The sequence below is a fragment of the Callospermophilus lateralis genome, chromosome 5 (genome assembly GCF_048772815.1).
Source record: "Callospermophilus lateralis isolate mCalLat2 chromosome 5, mCalLat2.hap1, whole genome shotgun sequence".
In the NCBI taxonomy this organism is placed as follows: Eukaryota; Metazoa; Chordata; class Mammalia; order Rodentia; family Sciuridae; genus Callospermophilus; species Callospermophilus lateralis.
Genome location: NC_135309.1, coordinates 43,580,850 through 43,605,488, shown reverse-complemented (window position 1 = coordinate 43,605,488; position 24,639 = coordinate 43,580,850). Strand labels below are relative to the sequence as shown.

The 24,639-nt window shown below is 43.0% G+C and overlaps 2 protein-coding genes and 1 long non-coding RNA gene across 4 annotated transcripts in view; 1 reads left to right on the top strand and 2 right to left on the bottom strand.

The window, feature by feature from the left end:
• Positions 1-6,161, bottom strand: part of Pcbd2 (pterin-4 alpha-carbinolamine dehydratase 2) — a 48,443-nt gene extending 42,282 nt beyond the window's left edge. Inside the window, exons 1-2 of one of the 2 annotated variants that reach the window (XM_076855854.1) lie at positions 5,679-6,161; positions 1,806-1,937 (exon numbers count right to left, since the gene is read on the bottom strand). In XM_076855854.1, coding sequence (XP_076711969.1) covers positions 1,806-1,937; positions 5,679-5,762 — 216 coding nt within the window. In that variant the 5' untranslated portion in view covers positions 5,763-6,161. Of the gene's footprint in view, positions 1-727; positions 800-1,805; positions 1,938-5,678 lie in introns of those variants that run through there. The other variant, XM_076855856.2, reaches the window with a different exon arrangement.
• LOC143399140 (uncharacterized) lies at positions 5,295-6,646 on the top strand. Its single transcript, XR_013091391.2, has 2 exons — positions 5,295-5,405; positions 5,486-6,646. It is a non-coding gene; the product is annotated as an uncharacterized LOC143399140 (long non-coding RNA).
• A 2,286-nt stretch (positions 6,647-8,932) lies between these two features.
• Positions 8,933-23,510, bottom strand: Txndc15 (thioredoxin domain containing 15). The gene is made up of 5 exons (XM_076856641.2): positions 23,098-23,510; positions 16,404-16,891; positions 14,191-14,354; positions 11,473-11,603; positions 8,933-9,640 (listed from the first exon to the last, which is right to left on the bottom strand). The coding sequence occupies exons 1-5, from the start codon at positions 23,162-23,164 to the stop codon at positions 9,444-9,446; spliced, it is 1,047 nt and encodes a 348-aa protein (XP_076712756.1). The 5' UTR covers positions 23,165-23,510; the 3' UTR covers positions 8,933-9,443.
• Between the last annotated feature and the right edge of the window lie 1,129 nt (positions 23,511-24,639).

Below are 24,639 nucleotides of genomic sequence, written 5' to 3'. Positions count from 1 at the left end.
AAATGTCCCAGTGAATAATATTAGTTAATCAGGGATGCCCTGCAGGCTTCCCTTCCCCCATTTCTGAAAGTGGTCCAGAGTGCAAGGTTGGAGTGGTGCTGGAGGACTGACTCATGGGCAGGGCCTGAGGCAACACCACTCAAGTACTTTAAGCCACATGTTCAAGCCCAATAAATTAGCCCGGGCTTAAAGAAGTCAAGCTGTACACATGTAAGAATTTTAATAAGCTTGGAAAATGCTACCTAGAGCTTATACACAAGCTTACTGTACCAATGGGATTCCTTGCCACCAGCCACAGAGTGCTAAGCCCCTGACAAGAGCTGTCGAGCACGTGGGGCAGCAGGGACAGGGAGCCTGCTTGGTCCAGGTTTCCTCAGGAGTTGAGGACTCAGAGCAGATGGCTGGCAGCCAGATGGATGGAGAACAGAATAGGGCAGGCAGCTCGGTGGAGCCAACGGCATTTACTAGGAAAACATGCCGAGGGTTTCTTTGGTGGAAATCTGGTCCTCACACACCCTTCTAGAAACTAGCAAACACTACAATCAATGTCTGCATTTATCAAATGCCTGTTTGTACCAAGAACTGTGCTAGGTACAATAGAGAGTTATTTAAACAAACATGGTCTCTGACTTCTAGTTGCTGACACCTAATATAAATAAAAACAATAAATCTGTCCAAAGGATTACCAAACTAACTGAACAAACACGAAATAGTCAAAAGCATTTACCTTATATAAATGCAGCAGAGTAATAATTGAAGGGTAAGTCATGGGAGATGACTCTCTAAACAGGGTGGGACCTAAATGGAACAGTTACCTTGTTGAGTCTCCAAGAGGGAGGTCAGGTTTTAAGAAAAGCTTCCAGGATTGGCTACTGGGCTTGAGGAAAATGGGCCAATTAGGGAAGAGGGTACAGCTTAGGAGATGACTTGGAGGCAGAAATACAACTACAGGAAGAACCAAAACTACCTAGGAAAAGGAAAGGTAATCAGTTCAATAGGTGTGTGTTTCTATTTTGTTTTATTTTGTTTTGTTTTGTTTTTGTTTTTTAAGAGAGAGAGAGAGAGAGGAGAGAGAGAGAGAGAGAAAGTGTTTTTAATATTTATTTTCCAGTTTTTGGTGGACACAACATCTTTATTTTATTTTATGTAGTGCTGAGGATCGAACCCAGTGCCCCGCACATGCCAGGGGAGCACGTTGCCGCTTGAGCCACATCCCCAGCCCAGGTGTATGTTTCTCAATTGGTCTTATTCATACCCCTTTCTGATAAATATAAAAATTTCACACCCTCCTTTAAGGTTATTTAAAATTCCAAAACAAATTTTCTATCCAACACCAGATCACATCAACAGTGATTTCAGAATTTGATTTTCCAAATAATAGAAATTACCTCTTCCCCGAGAAGAGGTAATTTTTACCTGGATGGACAGCAACAAATATCAGCAAGGATGCCCTCTATCTCTCAATTTTGGGTTTTTTTTTGTTTTTTTTTTTTGGAGGGCAGATACCAGGGATTGAACCCAGAAGCACTTACCTACAGAGCAATATTCCCCAGCCCTTTTTACTTTTAATTTTGTGACAGAATCTCGCTAAGTTGCTTATGGCCTCACTTAGTTGCTGAGGCTGCCCCCGAACTTGCGACCCTCCTGCTTCAGCCTTCCAAGTCTCTGGGATTACAGGGGTGTACCACTATGCCTGGCTTTTATCAATGAATTCTTAAGAGAGGATGTGCATCCTGGGCCCAGACAACTAGTAGTAACCAAAAGAGTTACAGCCTGCGGTGATGCTAACCAGAATTTATAATTACCTGATTAAAATTTTTGAAGGAAAACTCCTTGTAGATGGCATCCCGCTCACTTAATTCCGACCATCCTGCTGCTTTGAGGTCAAGCATAACTTGGTTCCTCTCCTCTGCTGCCAACAACTGGGCATCTGAAGACTATAAAGAGAACACATTTCATATCTGAAAATGTAGAGGTTTATTAAACTCTTTAAATAAACTCATAGCTCTCTACCTTAAGAACAGATGTAGAAAAGTCTCAAGAGCAACAAATTCTAACCAGCTTTCATTTCTTTGTTCTAAAAAAACCCAGACAAAAGCAAGACCAGCTCTATACAAAATAAGCTGCCTCCACAGTATGGCTCTCCTGCCCCGTACTCCTGCCTCAAACTTCATGTTTTGGCAACTCTGGTTTCTTACAGATGCCCATGAGACTGACCACTGCCACTGGCCTCCAGAGACCGTGGCAGAATTTCAGGACTTGGGAAACTGAGGTAAGAATACCCACTGAAGGAAATTCTGCAAATCCATTAGCAGGACCAGGATTCCAACTCAAAGCTCTGAACTCCTGTCTTAGTGCTCTTCAGGAGGGTCCCCTGTCACCTGGTAGCCCTCACCAACTAGTCATATGGGTTGTAACTATTTTTGATTAATAATCCCTTTCATCTCTGACAAAAACCAATCCCCAGAGGGAAAAACCAATGTACATTTACATAGAATTTGATATCATAACTTCTGGGGTCCACAGACCCTCTACTATAAATAAAAAAGACCTTGTCTTAATAGAGTACATTTACGAAATCCTTTTCTCAGAGCACCAGTATGAAAATCTTCCAGGAATGATACTGGCCAAATCATACTGTTATACTGTACTGTGTGCATGCATTAATATGGAACAACAAATCCCGTAAGTATGTTCAACTCTAATGCACCAATTTAAGAAAACTTGGTAAAAGGGCTGGGATTGTGGCTCAGTGGCAGAGTGGTTGCCTAGCATGCACCAGGCACTGGGTTCTATCCTCAACACCACATAAATGTAAAATAAAGATATTGTGTCCACCTAAAAATAAAAATAAAAATAAAAAGACATGGTAAAAAAAAAAAAAGAAAAGAAAAGAAAAGAAAAACTCCCTCCAGAGTTTGTCCAGAGTACTATCCAGTCCAAAGCACAGGGGTGTACAACCCACCTTGCGCCTTCTCCCCCTGGTGATAACATTCACAAATCCAGGTTCTTTGGTAAATGTGCCCACATTTCCTATGACATTTGCTTTTTAACTTTCAAAACTCTAACCTTCAGGCTAGAGCTGTAGCTCAGTGGCAGAGCACTTGCCTAGCATGTGTGAGGCACTGGGTTTGATCCTCAGTACGATATAAAAATAAACAAATAAAAAAGGGCATTCTGTCCATCTATAACACACACACAAAAAAAAATTAAAAAAAAAAAAAAAAACCCTCTAAACCTCGCCAGGCACAGTGGCACATGCACATAATCCCAGCCACTCAGGAGGTTGAGGCACGCTCAGCAACTTAGCGAGGCTCTAAGCAACTTGGTGAGACCCTGTCTCTAAATAAAATACAAAAAGGTCTGGGGATGTGGCTCAGTAGTTAAGTGTCCCTAGGTTCAATCGCTAGTACCAAAAAAAAAAAAAAAATCATGGCCAGAGAGAAGGTTAGGTTCTCACTCCAGTATAAGTGACAACCAATATCTTATGCCTCACCCACTTGCAGGGCTACTGTAGTTTCAGGTGAGAGACTGGCACTCAGAAAGTCTGAACTAATGTCATCAAAGGACAACTGGGGATTCTCCAGATTCTCTGCCATGAAGCTGCAACTCATGCCCACTCCTAAAATCCTAAAATCTTTTATCACTGATATTAATATAGTTAATACTGTTTTGCCAGGTATGGTGATGCATACCCATAATCCCTGCGACTTGGGAGGCTGAGGCAGGAGTATCAAAAATTCGAGGCCAGCCTCAGCAATTAAGGGAAGCCCTGAATAACTTAGTGAGACTGTCTCAAAATAAAAAATAACAATGATGGGGGGAGGCTGTGATTGTGGCTCGGGGTAGAGCGCACACCTAGCACATACGAGGCACTGAGTTCAGTCCTCAGCACCACATAAAAATAAATAAATAAATAAAGGTATTGTTTCCAACTACACTGTGTGCATGCATGAATATGGAACAACAAATATCTAAAATACCTAAAAAAAGGTGGTGGGGGGGATATAGCTCAGTAGTAAAGCATCCCTAAAGAAGAGGAAAAAAGGAGGTAATGAACAAACTTTCTAGTTTTTCTTCCTTGCTACACTTCCCCGAAACTAACAAAAGGAAAAAATTAGAATACCTCTTCAACAAAAACATTTGAAGGCCTGTTGCTGAAAAAGCATTTACTATTAAGAGCCAAAGAGCTATCCATTAGTCTTACACCGAGTTCTGAAAATTTTCACACTAAGGTCTACCACAAGAATTAATCTAAAATTTCTATTGAAGACAACTATTTTAAGTCAACTCAGAATTTCAGAAAAGAATCAGAATCTATGTTCACACTGCATAGTAGGTGAAGAAAATTAAATATGCCTTTGTTGTGCAGTAGTCACTTGAAGGCTGTGGAATGCGCACTCTTGCAATGCTTCTCTCTGGTGCCATCCACAACCCCACTGAGATCAGCGGTAGTAACTCTGGCTCATCACAGATGTCTGCCCAGCCCAGGAATCATGTCCAGAACTGTGAAATGGAGCCATTTCATCTACATAACACCTATGGCCCTCTTGAGGACATGAGGACACACCCTCAGCAGAACCTTTCCTTGGAGGCCTCGAAATTTTTTAATGGCAGTGTGGGGAGAGAAAAGCACAGGATTTGAAAGAGTAAACTTGACTCAAGGGCTAACTTTGTTACTTTTTTACTGTGGGATGCTGAACTTGGCCTCTCTTAATTCCAGTGTGTGTCTGTAACGGGGATATTATAGTATCTACTTGCCAAGATTTTTTCAAAGGTTTAAAGAGAACTTAAATGTGAAGGTACCCAGGAAAGAGCCTGGCATGTGACAGTCACTCCAATCAAATCCTTCCTTCCCAGACACCATGAATTTCCGTGGTCACCCACACCAAGAGCAAAGGTATGCCTTAAGACATGCCTAGCTGACAGTAAGCACTCAAGTTGTTCTCGCTTCCGTGGCTACGAAAGCAGAGTGCTTATCTTCTTCCACCATCCAGCGATTTTAAATTTCTTCTATTAAAGAAATTTGAAACATGCTCTAACTTGCAAATTGAGGATATGAAACGGTGCGTTTAATGCAAAACTGTTCCACTAGGTGGTGCTGCATGTTAAAATTTTTCCTCATGTTAATTGACTCCAAAGTATTAATTTCCACAGCAGGAAAACTGAACACCCCGTCGGAAGTAAGAAAAATCAATGTGTCGCAAAAAAAAAAAAAAAAAAAAAAAAAAAAAAAAAGGCAATTTATTTATTAATAGTTCCCCCAACAACTCAGCGCTAAGACAAACCAGCCCACTACCGAGGGAAACAGGCGACTGCCAGCCGCCCCGGAAGGCCCTGCTCGCACTGAGCGTACCGTGTCCAGGACCCACCTGCGCCTCTGGTCATTAGCACACAGAGTGGCCGTAAGCATCAGTTTTGCAACTAATTTTCATGTTTACTTAAAAAAAAAAAAAAAAAACTCGTCCTCTTTGTTTCCGGCTAGGAAGTTCATAGGCTACGGAGGAATTTTTTAAACCAAGGCGAAGTGCCACTGCTGGGGACATACTTACTCCGACCCGCGCGCAGGCAGGTACCAGTTTGCACAGCCACGGCGACCCCGCGTCCGAGTCCGCAGGCCCGAGCCCTCCCGCCCCTCACCCGGCGCCGCGGGACCGCCACGAGCGCTTGGCACTCACCAGGGCCGCCAGACCCGGGCTCCGGTGCCGCAGCGCCGCCAGCAAGGGCCGCGTCGCCCCCAGCGCCCCGAGAACCGCCGCCATGGCGTCCGCCGCGAGCTGCCCCGCGCGCTACTTGCCCGCCGGCCCGGCCGCCTCTCCCCGGAGTCGGCTCTGAGTCGCAGGCAGCGCCGAGCCGCGAGCCCAGCCGCCACTCAGGCCCCGGCGCGCCCCAGGGGCCTGCAGGAGCTGCAATGGCCGCTGACCGGGCTGGGTGCCGGGCGGACGGACGCGGCGCTCTGTCCGCGTGGTCCCCGCCGAGTGCCGACTGGCCGCGGCAGGGAGCAGCAGGGCGCTAGGTTTGCCGCGCAGCCCTGACCTCGCCTCGGGCCTCGGCCTGCCTGGGACTCGCGCACCGTCCGACCTCGCGGGGCTCCCTTCTGGGGACGCCGGCGATAGAAGGCAAGGGCAAGGGGGCACGAGGGAGCTGCCCTCTAGGTAGTTAGTTCAGTTCTGGGGACAGCGGACCTTAGTGATTCACCTCGAAAGCATGTAAATCAGGCAGCCGTGGGTTCGAATCCATCTGTGGCCCACCGTATCTGTCTTGATAAAGTAGTAAGAGCTGCATCTTTAGCCTCCCCGCGGGCTCAACACCCGAGCCTCTCCAGAGACAGGTGAGGACAGGAGAACTGTCTCGTGTGTTGGGAGGTATTCTTTCTTTTATGTATTGTATGTGTGTATTTATTAATATTTTTCTTTTTGAGATGTAATTGACAAACCATCAGGTTCACCCTCTAAAACGTAGTGTTTTTAGCATTAACTTGTATTCGAAATAAGCATATTAATGACATAAGTAGGTTTGGAGAGTTTACAGCAAAAGAATAGATATATACAAAAGATCAATTTAACCGTTGTGAGCCGTCAGTTTTTTATCCCACATGGACTTGAAAAAATATAAAGCCTTTTGCCTCAAAATGGCCTAAAATTCATGGGCTTCTGGCTTGGCCTGCTTTCTTCCCTTTTGCCCACTTGACAAGACATGGCTATCTGAAAAGCAAAACCCAGGGGAAGACTCAAGCTGGGGGTGCGGGATGGGGGAGGCCTGAACAGATGTCACTGGCAACAGGCATGTTAGACACTGGCTTCTTTCGCAGGGTTCCTGAGGCAGACAGACTACAAGTGTAATTAAAGTTTGTATTTCCAATATTTACACTAGGTGTTTACGATCATGAAAAATATTCTTGAAATTTGCTTATTAAAGTGAGAACTGAAAAATGAACTGCTATGTATGATTTAACAAATTAGTGACCCTTCATCACTTTCCTTCCTTAACACTTTATGAAACTGTAGCATCTCAACTCTAGTCAGGCAAACAGCCAAAGAAAGATGGTAAGGGTCAGGGGAGTGATGTCATCTGAATGCTCTGCCTTCACACATAGTTCCCAGATTACTAGGATTTAAGCCCCTTAGCAAAGACTTAACTGGGTACATCCTGTGCAGTGGTCAACCATGTTTGGCTTGCGAATGTTAGGCTTATCCTGGACTGCTTCCTTTCCTCCTGCTACTTCCCTTTCCTTCCCTCAAAACCAGTGTTTCCTGACAAATCTCTGCATCTCCTCTGTAGGGAATAGCCTTGCTCCTTATTTCCCTCCAGGGGAACTCCACATAGCTGGTCTTAACTGAGTGTTAGAAGCAAGCCATGGATATGCTGGTCATCCTGGGAGCCCTCCCTCCCCTTCCAGACTAGAATAGCAACCCAGTATATATTACAAGGCATGAAAACACTTAAATCTTTTATATATAATTACAACACTGGAATTTGCCCCCAACAAAATTTGTAATTCTTTTATATTCCAAAATGAGACTATATGCAATTATATCCAGCCAAAGAAGACAGGTAAGTATGCTAAATCTATTCAAAGGTCTGTTAAGATTAAGAAAACTACTAGCAACAGTGAGATGTTAGTCATTTGTTAAGCAAAAAAAAAAAAAAAAAAATCCAGTTGCTAAATTTTCACAATAGTATGACTACAACACACCGGAGAAAGCCTAGAGGGAAAGGCAATCAGTGGTTTCCTGGGACATGGTATGGAGCTGGGGAGGGTCCCATCTCTCAGAGGTTCTAGAGTAAGAAGGCTTATGTTTGAAGCTTGGTCCCACCACTGGAAAAGCAAGTTCTGGGGGCCTCCTTTTACTCTTTGAAATGAGGCTATTTAAGAGTATCCATCTCAGGGTTATTTTATGGATAAATGAAACAATATGAGTAAAGCATTTAAAATAGTACCTAGCACTCACAGTAACAGCTCAAATGTTAGTTACTATCACAGATGGAATCATTAAAGGTTTTTTGTTTTTTTTTTTTTAATAACTGGAATTACAAGTATACTTGTGAAGTTCAAATCCCAGCTTCATTAATTTACTATCTATGTAGCTTCAGGAAATTACTTAACCTCGTTAAGCCTCAGTTTTCTTATTTGTAAAATGGACACCATAATGCTACTGTCCTGAGCTATGGTCCCCTTCTGCCAGAGGACATCCTAACCATGGCTGTTCACAATATGACACGTAAAGCTGTCAATTCTCATTCAGTGTAACACTCAGGAAACCAAATTCTGTAGAATTTAGGGTATAATGATATACACATTAAACTATCTAAAACACTGGAAATAATTAGTACTGTGATTACAATATGCTTTAGCATAGAACTAATAAATTACCTTGAGTTATAAAAATATTTACTTTGCAAGGCATGGTGGTGGACGTCTGTAATCCCAGCTATTCAGAAGGCTAGACAAAAGGAAAAGATGATCACTAGTTCAAGGCCAACCTGGGTAACTAAGAGCCTATCGCAACATAATTTTTTTTTAAACTGGGTGCAGTGGCACACACCTGTAATCCCAGCAGCTCCAGAGGCTGAGACAGGAGGATCAGAAATTCTAAGCCAGCCTCAGCAACAGCAAGGTGCTAAGCAACTCAGTGAGACCCTGTCTCTAGATAAAATACAAAATAGGGCTGGGGATGTAGCTCAGTGGTCAAGTTTCCCAGAATTCAATCCCCGGTACCAGAAAAAAAAAAAAAAAAAAAAAAGATCAGGGATGCAATTTAGTGGCAGATTACTTGCCTAGTGTATGCAAGGTCTTGTGTTCAATCCCTAATACAAAAAAAAAAAAAAAAAAAATTTTTTTTTAATTACTTTTTCCTAACGTCTGTCTTACCTAGAAACAAGTGAAATCACTTTAAATTCTTTCAGTGAAAGCAGAGATCACAAACACCAAGATATTTCACTTTTTTATTTTCCATCAGTTGCAACTGTAAGGATACACTGTCAGTTCTAATTATTCTTCCCATAACAAAACATGTTCCTGCTTAACCAACTCTGGAAGAGAAACTGCAAACAGAAAACCAACTTTCCTAGACATAAACAAGGAACCAAGAATTTTCTATTTCTGCCTTGTACACAGTAATCACAATGGCACTATACTTATTATTATACCATAAAATGTCTTCACATTTCAAACTGGATTATTCCTAAAATATTGGGTTATATTCAAGCAATGAAAACAAGAAGAGTAAGTTCTAATGAATAATTTTTGCATCTGCTTATTCCAAAACTAGTTAAAACACCAGTTTGTAATTCTTTTACCCATTCAACAAAGGCATGATTCTTTTAACTTGACTGAAGTTGCAAGTCAACACTTCACTGGAGAAAATGTATGAGATTACAGCAATAATTTCTGAAATGAAAAACTACAAGTTCTCCTCTCTTCAACTTCTTTCAGTCCATCACTACTCAGCATGTTCCTGCTCTTGTCCTGGAATTAGCCACCGAATACTCTCAGTTCGAATGGTAGCATACATAATAAAACTAATTAAAAAGAATAAGGAAAATACGAGCAACCAGTCCACGCTTTTTATCAAAGTGCTGGGAAGAGGGCCTATTTGGTCAGCTTGAGTTACCACCACATTTTTCTTGGCTTCTATACCTGAAAGAAAAATCAATTGTTTCAAACCAGAGAGAAAACACATCCGCCACAGATTTTTTTGAAGTACGATGCATGGTATGCAAAATGACATGCAATCCTAAAATAAACACCACCGCTATTATATCTGGGATGAATTTCACCTGCTTGTCAGTATAATTTGTAGCTTGCCTTTCTCCCCACCACATCAAAGGATCAGGAATCCATTCAACTATTCCAAGCTAAAATTCCAGAATTTCTGTGGACTCATCAGAGTTTTCTTAGTCAATGCCTTGTAAGAGCTGCCTTTTGTTCTCCTGAGACCAAAGTTTAACAAGCAACTAGTAAAGCTACTTATTTGCAGGAGTTCACAGAATGTTTTCACATGTTTAAGTAATGCTGAATTCAAAATGTTTTTAAATAAGTTACTAAAAAAATTGGTAGAACTAGCAACTATTAGGATTGGTAATCACCAAAGACACTAGGACTCCTAGATTTTGTGTGTTCTACATTTTCCTAGAACAGAGAAGAAAATGGCTTCCTCTCCACACACCAGTCTGGGATCCAGTACTAGACCTGGATTCCTAACCACGTTGTGGCCCACTTGCACCCCTCCAATTAACTTAGCACTTTGCTCTTTAGTGTTAAGAGAAAAGTGATTGCATGCAACTTACTATATATGGGAAGTGTGTTCTAATTTGAACTTTTTTCCACTGAGTACACTTCAGAAAGAAGGTATACTCTTAGTTAAGACAGTAAGGCTTTTGAGTAGTTAAGTTTTACAATGGAGGAAATTTTCTTCAATTTAAATGCTCAAACTCTTACAAAGAGTAAAAAGTGAAATTGTGTTTGTTTGCTTTGGTTTGATTGTTTGCAGTGCTGAGAATCAAACCCAGGGTCCTGAGCATGTTAGGAAAGTGCTCTTACACTGACCTGCACCACCAGCCCTGGCCATATGTTTAAACATTAAGGAATTAAATTAAAGAATTAGAATAACATCTGCAAATAGATTAATAAATGAATGCCAACAAAACAAAAACAATGCAGGCATATCTCATAAGCATAGTAGTTGGATGAAATAAGTCAGACACCCAAGAATGTACACAATACATCTCCACTAATACAAAACAGGTAACACTAGACTCTGGTATGGAGTCAAGACTGGCTTTCCTTGCAGAGGGGCTATTTTGCTCATGTGTTTCTTGTACTGAGTACGGGTTACTCAGGGTATAGATATCTTTTTACATACATTTTCAGTTGTATGTAATGTTGAAATTTCACTTTATAAAAATTCATCACTAATGATTTATGTAATTTTGTGTAAATATTAAATAACTAAAAATGAATATAAAAAGGTGTCTATAGGTAAAGTGTATGATATGTTAATTATATTTTAATAAATCTTTTTTTTTAAAATGGTATCTATAATCATTAAATTACCTACTCATGTTAAGCTTGCCGCTGATGGAGAGGTATTTAACAAGATCACGAGTTCATTAGAAAAGAACTTTAATTAATTAATTAATTAATTTTTAAATAAAATAATTTTGACACTTTAAAGTCAATCTAAAGACTTAAGCAGATCAAAAGGTATACACTGCCAGGCACAGTGACGCACTCCTGTAATCCCAGTGGCTGGCAAGGCTGAAACGGGAGGATCGTGAGTTCAAAGCCAGACTCAGTAACTTCAAGACTAATAAGCAACTCAGTGAGACCCTGTCTCTAAATAAAATACAAAATAGGGCTGGGATGTGGTTCAGTGGCTCTGAGTTCAATCCCCAGTAACCCCCCAAAAAGAAAGGCATACACCCCCAGAAGTAAGATATCTTCTTCCCCAGCATATTATTTCTACATACCTGTCTGGTTAAAAATGAAGATTTTCAGTGTTTCCAGTGTTCGATCTGTATGATTGAATCTAGCCATCGGTTTAGCTCCTTGAAATAACAAAATGTTAGGAACAGCTACAGTGCCAAACCTGGTAGAAAGGCTGAGAGAAAGAAGTCAATTAGAAAACCTGAGTTAATTAACAGCAAGCTTTCTCATATCAGAATGGTTGAAATAAATGAGAAAGGATCAGTTTTGTGTGACCTGAGGAGATTTCCGATATTCAAATTTGAAGCTTTCAGTTTTTTCTTGACCTCTTTCCTTATGGGTCAGGATTAGGGGTTTTCCTGAATTGCTTTCTATGACCGTGTGGATCTACCCATGACCCAATTATTCCACTATTTAAGTTCCTAACTGTTAAACATCAGAACAGAAAATTCTAATTCATGGACAAAGCACACTGTATCAATTTATTTGACAGAAGAAATTTCAATTTCTTCAGAATGCCCATCTCCATCCCTAAAACAAACAAAAACATCAACTTACAGAAAGCAATTGGTTTGGTAAATTAGTGCAAGGGAATATATAACGTAATGCACCAGGAAGTTCACAATTAGGGGAAGAGGACTTGGAAGTAATCTGACCTGGGTAGGATTATTTCACCTCTACAAAATACAGACCAGTCTGGGTTCTAGTCTCAGGCCACTGAACCAGTTGTGACCTATAGGCAGATTATTTAACCTCCCTAAACCTCAGCTTCCCCCATTAGTGAAACAATAATATTGGATAATCAAAATATTCTTCTCATCAAGTAACATGCTATTTGCATATTAATATATGAGATTCCTATGTTATGATTTAGATTTTTTTTTTAATAGTATTGGGGATTGAACTCAGGGGCACTTGACCACCTAGTCACAACCCAGCCCTATTTTGTATTTTATTTAGAGACAGGGTCTCACTGAGTTGCTGAGGGCCTTTCTTTTGCTAAGGCTGGTTTTGAACTCACGAACCTCCTGCCTCAGCTTCCTAAGCCACTGGGATTATAGGCATGCGCCACTTCACCTGCCGCCTATGATTTAGATCTTAAACGTCCCCAAAAACTCATGTGTTGAAGGCTTTGTACCCAGTGCAGTAGTGTTCAGAGGTGGGGGCTTTGGGAAGTAACTGGATCATAAGGTCTGACTTCATTCATTAAATGATTGACCCATTTATGGGTTCACAGCTTAATGTGTTTGGGGTCAGGCTTGTGACTACAAGCAAGCTCCGTCTACTTCCTGGCCACCAGGAGCTGAGCAGCTTTCCTCCATCAGGTGCTTCTGCTATGATACCTTAGCACACCGGCAGGGCCTGAAGTGACCAGGGGCTGAAGCCTTGGGAACCATGAAACAAAATAAATTTCTATTTCTTTTATTCCTTTATTCTTTTTCCATAAAAGTTTCATGTAAACATTAGCAGTTATAGACCAACACTGAAAAATATCAGTAGAGTACTAATTAATAAAGCCTTTACCATCACCTTGACCAGGTTCCCAACATTCTAGACTGATTCACATACATTGTTTTGTGACCTGGTAAGGAACATCTGATTTAGAAGAAGTGGGAACACAGTTTATAAACTGGCCATGATCACAGCACTTAAGAGTAAATGCAAAATATCTGAATAAATTCTCTAACTTGTTTTATTAGACATTTTAAAAAGATGAGCTAAGGGTGGTGGCACATGCCTATAATCCCAGCTACTTGGGAAGCTGAAGCAGGAGGATCAAGGTCAGCCTGGACAATGTAGCAAGACCCAATTTACCCTCCCTCCCAAAAAAGATAAAAACTGAGTGGGCAATATAACAGAAACATAAAACAAAGGTAAATGTTACTTTAATGGATTAAATTAATTCATTACTTTATTGAATGTTTACTGTGGAACTTACATGCAAAGAGTAGATGTAAGAGCTGGGCGCAATCCCAGCAGCTCAGGAGGCTGAGGCAGGAGGATCACAAGTTCAAAGCCAGCCTCAGCAATGGGGAGGCAGTAAGCAACTAGTGAGACCCTGTCTCTAAATAAAATACTAAATAGTGCTGCGGATGTGGCTCAGTAGTTGAGTGACCCTGAGTTCAATCCCTACTACTCAGAAAAAAAGAGTATATGTAAGAAGAAGGAAGGAAAGAAAGGAAAGACAAGAGAAAATACAAGGAAAGGAAGAATGTCAAAGTAAACACAGAACAAGGGTCCTAAGAGTTAGGCTGCCAGGGATGGGGACCTAATCTGCAGGTTAAAGTCACAAGAGACCTCATACTGTGACACCAGTTGCACTAACTCACTCTGGCCAGGATCCTCCAAAGTCCTTTGGACTTTATTCTGCCAAAATGTGACACCTTTAAATCCACCACACAGAGACGAAGCCACTTTTGTTAAGGGTCTTCCAAAAAATGATGCCACTGGTTTGACACTCTTGCACTAATTCACTTTTTTTTTTTTTTTTTTTTTTGACACAGGATCTCCCTGTGCTGCTCAGGCTACTCTCAAATTCCTGGGCTCGAGTGATTCTCCCACCTTAGCCTCCTGAGTACCTGCGACTACAGGCATGTGCCACGGCACCTGGCTCACACACCTCAGTCTTGCCTTTCCCTTCCTTCCATCATCGCATAGTTCCCCCTCCTCCTCCTCCACTTCTAACTTATCTAACTGCAGCCTCCACAAAACCGCACCATCAGCCAAAAGGATGAGCCATAAACCCCGCCATGGGAAGATACCTGCTGTGCTGAGATGCATCCAGTGCCAAAAAGTGAAGCGCTGGAAACGCCCGGGGCAGAGAATTAAAATGAGGGGCCAAGCTGGCAGAAAACCGGCACCATGGAGTGTAGAACAGTACCAGGGTACAGTCACTACCATTGGGGTTTAGAAAATCCATAAGGTCCTGTGGTGAAAGAAACAGCACTGACGTCAGCAATAAAGTACATACACATGCTTCTGGCCGGACACTCAAGAAAGAGAAACGCCTGCTGCCTCCAGAGAGAGGAACTGCAGCTGGGGCAGGGAGAGCTGCGCAACTTCCTTAGGAACCTTTGGGATTCTAACCACATGGATCCAGGAATTAGTAGAAAAGCAGTACCAAATGACACAGTATGTATTTTCCTCTAAGGTTTTCGAATATGACTAGAGAGCTGTTTTAGTATTTTTCATAATTCATTACTTCAAATGCAAATACTCACAGGGTATAGGCCACTGCCCATGCCTTTGAATTGTGCATCTCAAATACTATGATTTAAATCCCAAAGGCCCATGGTGTCACTGGGAGGTGGTGAAGCCTGAACAGGATAGACCTACTGGAAGGTCTTAGGCATTTCGGGTGTGTACTTGAATGGGATTTGGGGACCTTGGTTTCTTCACACTCTCTCTTCCTTTCTAGCCTCCATGAGAAGAGAGCTTCTTCTGCCACACACTCCCAACATGGTGTACTGCTTCACCACAGGCCCAACAGTGACAGGGTCAACTGACCATGATCTGAAACCTACAAAATTGTGAGCTCAAACAAACCTTTCCTCTTTTTAAGTTGATTATCTAAGGTATTTTGTTAAGAGTAACAGAAAACTGACTAACACATCCATCAAACAATCTCAAATGATATTTGGGTCTGATACTATGATATCAGACCCAAACTATCACTTTAGTAGAGCTAAGTCTCTACCAAGCAACTGGATCAATGCATGAGGCCAAAGGTTACCTAAAGTCAAGAGTGCACTGTCCTTACCACCAGCTATTTAAACTATAACTCAGACTATCCTGGTTATGTATGTGACTCAGTAAAACAATACTGCAGGACTAAGGCAAAATGTTTACCACATTCAGGAGGGGATGTGAGACCCCAGGCTGACCCTTGTTCCTAGAGAAGCTACATGCACTAACTGTATCATGCCCTCCCTGACAAGAAGCAATCACAGCTTTCAGAGCTGGGATTTATTTTTCTCATACAAGCAGCCTGACTTCATCCTGCTCTTCTGGCTTCTCAACTACAGAAATCGTCAGTCATTGTCCCAGAATTCCCTTTGGAATCATCATTTATCCAACTAGCTGGAAAAGCATGGCTGGGTTTAGGACAACGGTCTCAGCTCTCGCTCCAGAACAATTACTGGTCCACATTCTTTAGAGGAAAGAAAATGACAATCAATGTGATATAACTTCAAGGGAATTATAAATACGTCTCATCTAAATACTGCTAAATTATAATTTAGTTCAATTTTTTTTTTTTTGTCTTGTTTTTTGAGACAGTGTTTCACTACTCTGGGTTCAAGCCAGCCTTGGAAGTAGCTGGGACTGCAGGCACAAGTCACTGACCAGTTGTAACTCAGGTATTTTATGTTGCCTCTGTAATAAATACTTCGTTTGAAAGCAGGGCAAGTGTTCTACCACTGAGCTATATCCCCAGCCCTGGAAGTCAAATGCTATGATTCTGATGCTAACCAACTATCTATCCACTGGGGTTTTTATCATAAGGCATGATGATGAGATTACCCAAAGAATGACTAGAATTTGGCCACCTAAAAAGCATAATTGAGCCAAAGTGGTGCACTCCTGTAATCTCAGCGATTTGGGAGGCTGAGGCAAGAGGATAGAAAGCTCAAAGCCAACTTAGCAACTTAGTGAGACCCTGTCTCAAAAGAAAAAAAAATTTTTAAAGGGCTAGGGATGTGGCTCAGTGGTAAAGCACCCCTGGGTTCAATCCCCAGTACCAAAATAAAGCATAATTAAACTGTGAGCTCAAAACTGTGAACTCATTAATTCTATTTCCTCCTTTTCCTATAAACTTCACCAGAAGCAAAGTCAACTTTCATTAACAGGGCCACTCAATGTTACCCCCCACTTAGAACATGATAAAGATGGTGGCCCTCCCTGTGAGAGCTGGTAGAGTATTCATCATAGGACTCATGCGCTGAAAGGAGAAAAGTGCTAAGTGTTTTTTTCTTACCTGGGACATATTTAAAATTTTCAGAGTGAAATTCTCCAACCCTGTCACATTCCTCTCCTCACAGTTCACCTTTGGGGACTTGAGGCTCTCGGTGTTATTGGCGTCCTCTGCAGGGGCAGGATCAGGTTCCACCACCTCGGGCTCCGCATAGTACTCCTCTTCTCTTTCAGGGAAGCTTGTCCTACCTCTGTCCAGAGAGAAGAGGCTGTCTCGGGCGCTGCACCTTGAGTCTTCCTCTCCATCAGCACCACAGGTGCCACCACTGGGCTCCGAGCTCCGTCTGTCCTCAGCTTCCCCAGGAATCACTGACAGCACCACCATGGGATCTCGGTTAGCGTCCAGCCCCAGCCCAGCACCGGCCTCCTCCGAAGCCCTGTCCCGGCCCGTGTGGTCATGTGGGGGCTTCTTCTCGCTCAGGTACACAGCCCCTGCCTGGAGATGGGAAGCCGGCTGCCCCTCTGACCATATGTGATCATTTTTCTCTGCAACTAAAATATGCCAGCATGTTCAGTGATACTCAACTCAAAAATAAATGAACTCTTCAAAAAACGAAATTTTCGCCTGTGGAGAAAAAGTTATGCTTCCCATCAGACTATCAGAGGGCTATCACCATTCTCCTTTTCAGGAAGATTGTCACCAATCTAGATTAATGGATACCAAATAAATAGACAAATACATAGGTTCACCTGGAACCCACTGCCTACCATGTGGGTTATAATCAAAAGATTCTGGTGCAGACATCCGATCAGGAAAATATGATATAAACACTTCAACATTTTCGTTTGCTTGATGAGAATACTTAATAAAATAACTGTTGTTGCTGTTGTTCGGGAGTTTTTTGCAGGGAGGGGGTGGTGCTATAAACAGGGATTGAACCCAGGGGTGCTTAACCACTGAGCCACATTCCCAGCCCCTTTTTATACTTTTATTCAAAGACAGGGTCTCACTAAGTTGCATAGAGCCTCGCTAAATTGCCGAGGCTGACTTTGAATTTACAATCCCCCTGCCTCATCCCAAGTGGCTGAGATTACAAGTGTGCACTACCCAGCAGAAAATAATAGTTTTATGCAAGACCCTACTAGGTCAAAGCATCTATGCACCCTTGGAACAGCTCTATGAGATGTGCCAGATGGGATGATCAAGCCCACAATAATAGATGACCAAGATAAGGCACAGAGAAACTCAGTGCAATGCCTGATGGCACACAGCTAGTGACAGGCAGAGCCAGTTCTTTTTTTTTTTTTTTTTTTAAAGAGAGTGTATGTGAGAGAGAGAGAGAATTTTTTTTTTTAAAGAGAGAGTGGGGGGGAGGGAGAGAGGGAGAGGGAGAGAGAGGGAGAGAGAGAGAGAGAGAGAGAGAGAGAGAATTTTTTAATATTTATTTTTTTTAGTTCTCAGCGGACACAACATCTTTGTCTGTATGTGGTGCTGAGGATCGAACCCGGGCCGCACACATGCCAGGCGAGCGCGCTACTGCTTGAGCCACATCCTCAGCCCCAGCAGAGCCAGTTCTAAGGACAAAGGCTTCTGGTTGCTACTCCAGAATGGGCCTAACTCGCCCCACAATGAATCCTCGGAGGATGCCAGGCCATTCTGCCTAAGGAACACTACTCAAGCCACAAAGCATCTCCTTCCTAGAATGACCTTGACAGCTGGACTCTGCTGTCCTACCAGTCAACCTTGAGCTGCTGTTCTTGGAATGCTAAGAGATGGGCCCAGCAGTGCAACCACTACAGCAGAAAGGAGAGGAGGACTTTCCTCCCAATTTGGAGCCAGAAGGTGGGTCCTGGGCCAAATATTCAGAAAAGGGAAGAGTCCCGGGCAATCCTGGTGCCCATTTAGCAATTGCCATAGACCTCTGTAGGTGACTCCTGCTCTCCAACTCAATTCAATGCCAGACACCAGACACTGACCAATGGAAACAAATGATGCTGGCTGCCCTCAGAAAAGCTCACCATGTGGCTTGGGAACTACCAGTGAATTGTGTCACCAGAGTGAGAATGAGGGGGAAAAATCATTTGTGTGTGTAGGGGTGTGTGTGTGTGTGTGTGTGTGTGTGTGTGTGTGTGTGTATGTGTGTGTATATAAAAATCATATGATAACATAATATATAGTATATAAAAAATGAATGAGTCGGGAGTGGTGGCACATACCTGTAATCCCAGCAGCTTGGGAGGCTGAGGCAGGATGACTGCAAATTCAAAGCCAACTTCAGCAATTTAGAGAAGCCCTGAACAACTTAGTGAAACCCTGTCTCAAAATTAAAAATTAAACAGCTGGGGATGTGGCTCAATGGTTAAGCAACTCTGGGTTCAATCTTTGGTACCAAAAATCAAACAAACAAAAAAAATGAATGAATGAAAAATATTTTTTAAAAGTGGGGCTGAGGATGTAGCTCAGTGGTAGAGTACTGTCTAGCATGCATTGGACCCTGGGTTCAATGCTCAGCAAAGAAAGACAGACCCCAAAACTCTTCTACTTGATAAAAACTATAAATCCATACATCCAAGAATCTCAACAAACCCCTAGCTCAACCAACTACACCAAGGCACATCAAAATCAAATTGCTCAAAATTAGTAACAAAAAGAAAATCTTAAAAGTGGCCAGAAAAAAAAACAAACAGATATATGCAAGGACAAAGGAACAAAGACACAGATGACAGTGGATTTCTCATTAGAAATAATGTAAGCAAGAGCAGAATTTTAAAGTACTGAAGGAAAAGAAAAAAAAAAAAAAAACCACAAATCTTGAATTCTATACCCATCAAAAATATCTTACAAAAAACAAAGATTTTTTTTTTTTTTAAAGCCCTGCAGGGACTGGGGTTGTGGCTCAGCAATACAGGGCTCGGCTAGCACATTTGGGGCACTGGGCTTGACCCTCAGCAGCACATAAAAATAAAATAAAGGTATTGTATCCAACTACAACTAAAACAAAATATTTTATAAATAGATAAATAAACCCTGCAGTGGTGCACAACTGTAATCCCAGCTACTCAGGATGCTGAGGCAGAATTACCTGAGTCCAAAGTTCAGGACTAGACTAGGCAACAAAAGAAGACCCCCTCCCTAAAAAAAAAAAAAAAAGAAAAAAAAATCCAAAAGCTGAGATAGGGACTCAGTGGTAGTATGCCTAGCATGTATAAGGCCCTGGGTTCAACCCCCAGCACTGAAGAGAAGGAGAAAATTATTATTATTATTACTATTACTATTATTATTATTCACTGCCATAGACTCACACACAAAAATCTTAAAGGGACTAATTCAGGCAGAAGAAAATGAATACCAAAGGTAAATAAAGATCCACACATAAAAGAATAAAGAATGGCTGAGTGGGAACTACATGGATAAATGCCCACAATTCTTTCCAAAATTCTTGTTATGAAGGGGACAAGGAAGACGTAGTAGTTTATATATTTATATATATATATATATATATATATATATATATATATATATATATATAACCAAAGAACTAAGAGAGGTTTTTATTTGTATTTTTAGGACATAGGAACAATTTAAGGATATATAACACCAATGGAAAAAGAGGCAGGGAGGGACAGGTGACAATGTTAGGCAGCAAGTGAGTCTGGTCAAGCACTTCTGTGACTACAACAGAGAGAAGGGCCAGGGTGCCCAGGCAAGGAGCTTTGGCAGTTTGGTGGGGAACAGGATCACACTAGTGCTCCATCTATAGCCTTTGGTTGATGAGCATAAACAAGTTTGCTGCGCAGGAAAAGAAACCAGAGAGTTGGAGAAGAAAGAAGGTTTGGGGGTCAACCCTATACCAAAACACCCCAGCTCCATGGAGATCTGCCCTTACTAACCTAGTTAACATTCTAGATCCCCTAAGTAAATAGAGAATGATAAAACATTGAATCTCCAGAAGAAAAATCTCAGGGTACATTTTTTTCTTTTGTTTTTGGTACTGGGGATTGAACCTAGGGGCACAACCCTAGCCCTTTTTTTTATTATTATTATTATTTTTATTTTGAGACAAGGTCTTGCTAAGTTTCTATGCCTTGTTAAATTGCTGAGGCTGGCCTTGAACTTGCAATCCTCCTGCCTCAGCCTCCCCAAACACTGGGATTACAGACAGGTGTGTGCCACCACACCTGCTCAGAAGACAATTTAGCCTCCAGGTAAAATTCCAACATGCCTATAATCCCAACATCCTGGGAAACTGAGGTAAAAGGATGGTAAGTTTAAGGCCAGCCTGGGCAACTTAGCAAGACTCTACTTCAAGATAAAGAAAAAATTTTTTAAATTTCTTTTTAAAAGGGCTGGGGATGTTTTTAGTACCACAAAAAACAACAACAATAAAAAACTTGTACACTGTGCCAACAGGGACAATTTAGAATCCAGATCTTTCTGATCATCCTCAGATAGATGTTCCCAGCAGAAAACCAACAGAGAATCTCGGTGATGCCCAGAGTTGGTATTTTGAGTTCAGGAATACAACCCCTTTCCCCCATGAAGATATATGTGTACATAGTACAAATTAGGAACAACAGCAATCTTACATTGTCATTTAGCTATTAGGAAGAAAAGAAACAATGACGGATGAGTGCAGCGGCCCACATCTATAATCCCAACTACTCCAGAAGCTGAAGCACGAGGATCCAAAGTTCAAGGCCAACCTGGGCAACTTAACAAGACCCTGTCTCAAAATTTAAAAAACAGGCCCCACATGACATGGCTCTGTCTGTACTCTCAGTCCCTGTTTTGTCTGGTTCATCACTGAACCCTCAGGGCCCAACTGTCTGGCAGTAAGAATCTACTGGCTGACTGCCTAGTAATGACTGGTGGCAGGGGTCTTGAGGCCAGGAGTTCACTCCGATCCTTAGGCACCTGGGCAGCACTGCCGCTCCAGATGCTAATCTGCCAGTGGTGCTCTCTACAGAGAAAGGCCTTAGGTTTTCAGCCACTCTGGGAAGGAACCAGCTGGTGAAGTTTCCTTGTTCTCACTCTACTCATGAGCAGTCCACGATGACCAGTGGTCCACCCCATGGCTGGTATCATCCTCAGGATCTGTATGAATGTGACCCCGACTACAAGATGGGCTCACATTGACTCCAACAAGTCAGTCCCCTGAGTTAGCCGAGGATTCTGCCAAGAAACAACACATTTAACTTGGGCAATTGAAGAACTGAATAAGCGGGCTGGGGTTGTGGCTCAGTGGTAGAGCGCTGCCTAGCACATGTGAAGTGCTGGGTTCAATTTTCAGCACCACATAAAATAAACAAATAAATAAATAAAATAAAGATATTGTGTCCAATTACAACTAAAAAAAAAAGAATTAAAAAAAAAAAAAGAACTGAATAAGGGACCACCAATATAGAGACTAAAGCAGTGATAAGGAACTCCAAGGCCAGGAACAGCAGAGGGGAAGGCAATCACTGACTTTACTGGTCCAGAGGCAAAAGCAGTTACAGAACCTGGAAGAACACATGCAGCTCAGAGAAGGCAGCTTTCTAACATGGTGGCCTTTCAGTCAGGGGACACAGCCCGCCTGGGCTAACCCCTGAAGGGAGACAGCTAAGAAAATCAACATACTGACCTCACTTTCCCCCACCCACTCCAACCCAAAGGCAAGAGACCAGCTGTTTTTCTACACATGACTTCCTACCTCTGAGGCTAGTGGCTAAGTGTACTGGGAATACAGAGATTTGGCGTGAGGTCAGGCAGACATGGGCTTGCCTCATGTGACCCCTTAATTTCCGACTATATGACCTTACCAAAGGACTTACTGGCTCTTCAGTCTTCGTTTACTCATCTATAAAATGGGAACAATAACATCTACTGCATAATATTTAAAGATTAAATAACACTTTGCACTAAGCACAGTACCTGGCACACAATGAGTACTTTCATTAATGGTAACGGTGTGACTGTACCTCCCCCTTCCCCCAGCTCAGCAACAGTCAGCTGCCCTGCCTCTGTTTTTATTAAGGTGTGAATGAAAAACAAGGCCAAAGGTTCTGGACTGTGAGGAGGCGGGCAGAAGAGCAATAAGACTAAAGCCTCCATTACCCACTCTCGCTATCGTCCAGGATGACTGCCTTCCCCCACTTAAAGGAGTCCCTGCAAGCCTGGCTTTGGTGGTCTCCAGTAGTTTTTCTAGTCTGTCCTTTATGGAGGCACCTGAGGCTTCCCTAGAAAGTGGTCCAGCAGAATGAACTCCAGCGTGGGCTTTGAAGTCGGAGACAGGTTCTGGCATTTACCAGAGATGCAAACTTGGGCAGATTGCTTGGCCTCTTTCATCTCAACTGTAAAATGGAGATGTTAATGAAACCATGTCGTAGGGTTGGTGGGAGGACTAAATGGGATAAAGGTGCACAGCACTAGGCACGGTTCCTGGCTTCTAAGAAAGGCCTTAATAAACGTCGGCTATTCGTTATGATGATGGTTATGAATAATAAAGAGCTCATAGCAAGAGAATACACCTCGATAGGCGTTTAATACACAATTCCTCCTGACGGGGTCACTGCCGGCGATGCCCGCCCCGCCATCCCCTGCCCCGGACCACTGATCGGCAGGGAGCGGGGGAAACTAGGTCCGGAGCAGCGCACAGCAGGGCGTGCATCGCGGGCCTTGGCGCAGGTAAAGAGCGCCTCCCGGGCGCGCCTCCTTCTCGCCCCGCTTTTACACACCACCGCCTGCCGCCCTGGTCACTGTCCCGGCCCGAACTCACCCTCCAGGCCGCGGGCCGGAAGCCCCAACAGCCACAGCAATACCTGCCACCAACCGAGGAGCCGCATAGTGCGGGGCGGTGGGCGGCCGTGACCAGCCCTGCCGAAGGGCAACCGGCGCACCGCGACGCGAGTCACGCTAGCGCGGGAGGAAGCCTAGGGTAGAAGAGCCGGGATCGCGGGCGCGGCCCCGCGCCGCCATCTTGGCGTCTGGCGGCTGCCGCGGGCGCCATCTTGGAGTCGGGCGGACAGCTTCTGGCCGCTGATCTATGACTGGCATTCCAGGCCCAGCCCCAGATGTCGCAGGTCTTTTTCAACTCTCCTGACCCCCAAGTCCAGAGGAGGGCTGCAGCAGAGGTCCGTGGCCCCCATTCGTTGCGTGCAAGTCAGCACCTGTGTGGGCAGCAGGCACTTCTCCAGCCCGAGGAGACTCCACCCTGCGTTTCCAAAGACAGGCCCAGAAGTCGCCTTCAGGCACCTTGTGGAGAGGCAGAACCTTTGGAAGGTGCAGATCTTCAGATCTCTTACTTTACACGCTACTCTAGCAAGGGTTGCCAGCTAGAATACAGGATAAACCCAGTGAAATTAGAATTTCACATTGACTCAGAAATGCCTAAAGGACAATTCTTATAACTGAATATGCTACATTTGTGGTCTTAGCGGTACCTGTCTACTCAAGGTAGGAGTTTTTTGTTGGTTCGTTTAAACTAAGATAGGATCTCAGAAAACAATCCCCCAAAGTATGGCACTCTGGCATGCTGAGTCTTTTGAACTAAGAGACATTGGAAGGCCTCTTCAGAAGCAGTCTCAGAACCAAGGTCTCTCCCTTACCCCCAAGCAAGCCATAGAAATGTTGACGAACAGCCCAGGGGGCTTTTACTCCAAGAGAGAATTTACAAAGAGGCAGATCATACCAAAGCAACGAGGCTTTATTAGGACTTGTACTTGAATTGGAGAGAAACAGCACCGCGGATAGGGTTCCTGGACCTGCTTTTAAAAGAGATATCAGGCAAAGTTTTTAATGGGTTGGTGGTTGTGTGTGCAGGCCACGCTACTGTTGTTGCCTACCGTTCAGGATTTCTACACACGTTTCATCTGATCTTTGCTCTAGGCATCTTGGACCGGGTCTACACTTGGCATGGTGATTGGTTATTGGCTCATGCATTTGGGTCTGCTCATCTGGAAGATAGGGAAGGCTCATTACTGCCATCCCAGGAAGATCATTATACAACAGATAATATAGCTGTCCAGAGGCTGCTGGAAAACCCCTTTACAAGCTTTAAAGAAGGCAGGTAGTGTAAACTCAGCCAAATTAGCTTCTGGAAAACAGAAAACATGGCAGGGAACTCGACCAGTTTCTTATTCTCATTCCCCCTGAGAAATTTTATTCTCCTTAATCTTAAGAAGTCATGAACAAAAGTATCTTTAGCTCTTTCTTGCTAACTGAGGACATCCAACCTCTGGTAACTGGAGGTGTAAAAATCTCTTGCTGACTATTCTAATGACAAATAAAGTCCCAATTCCTCTTTTGAAGGTATTTGTTG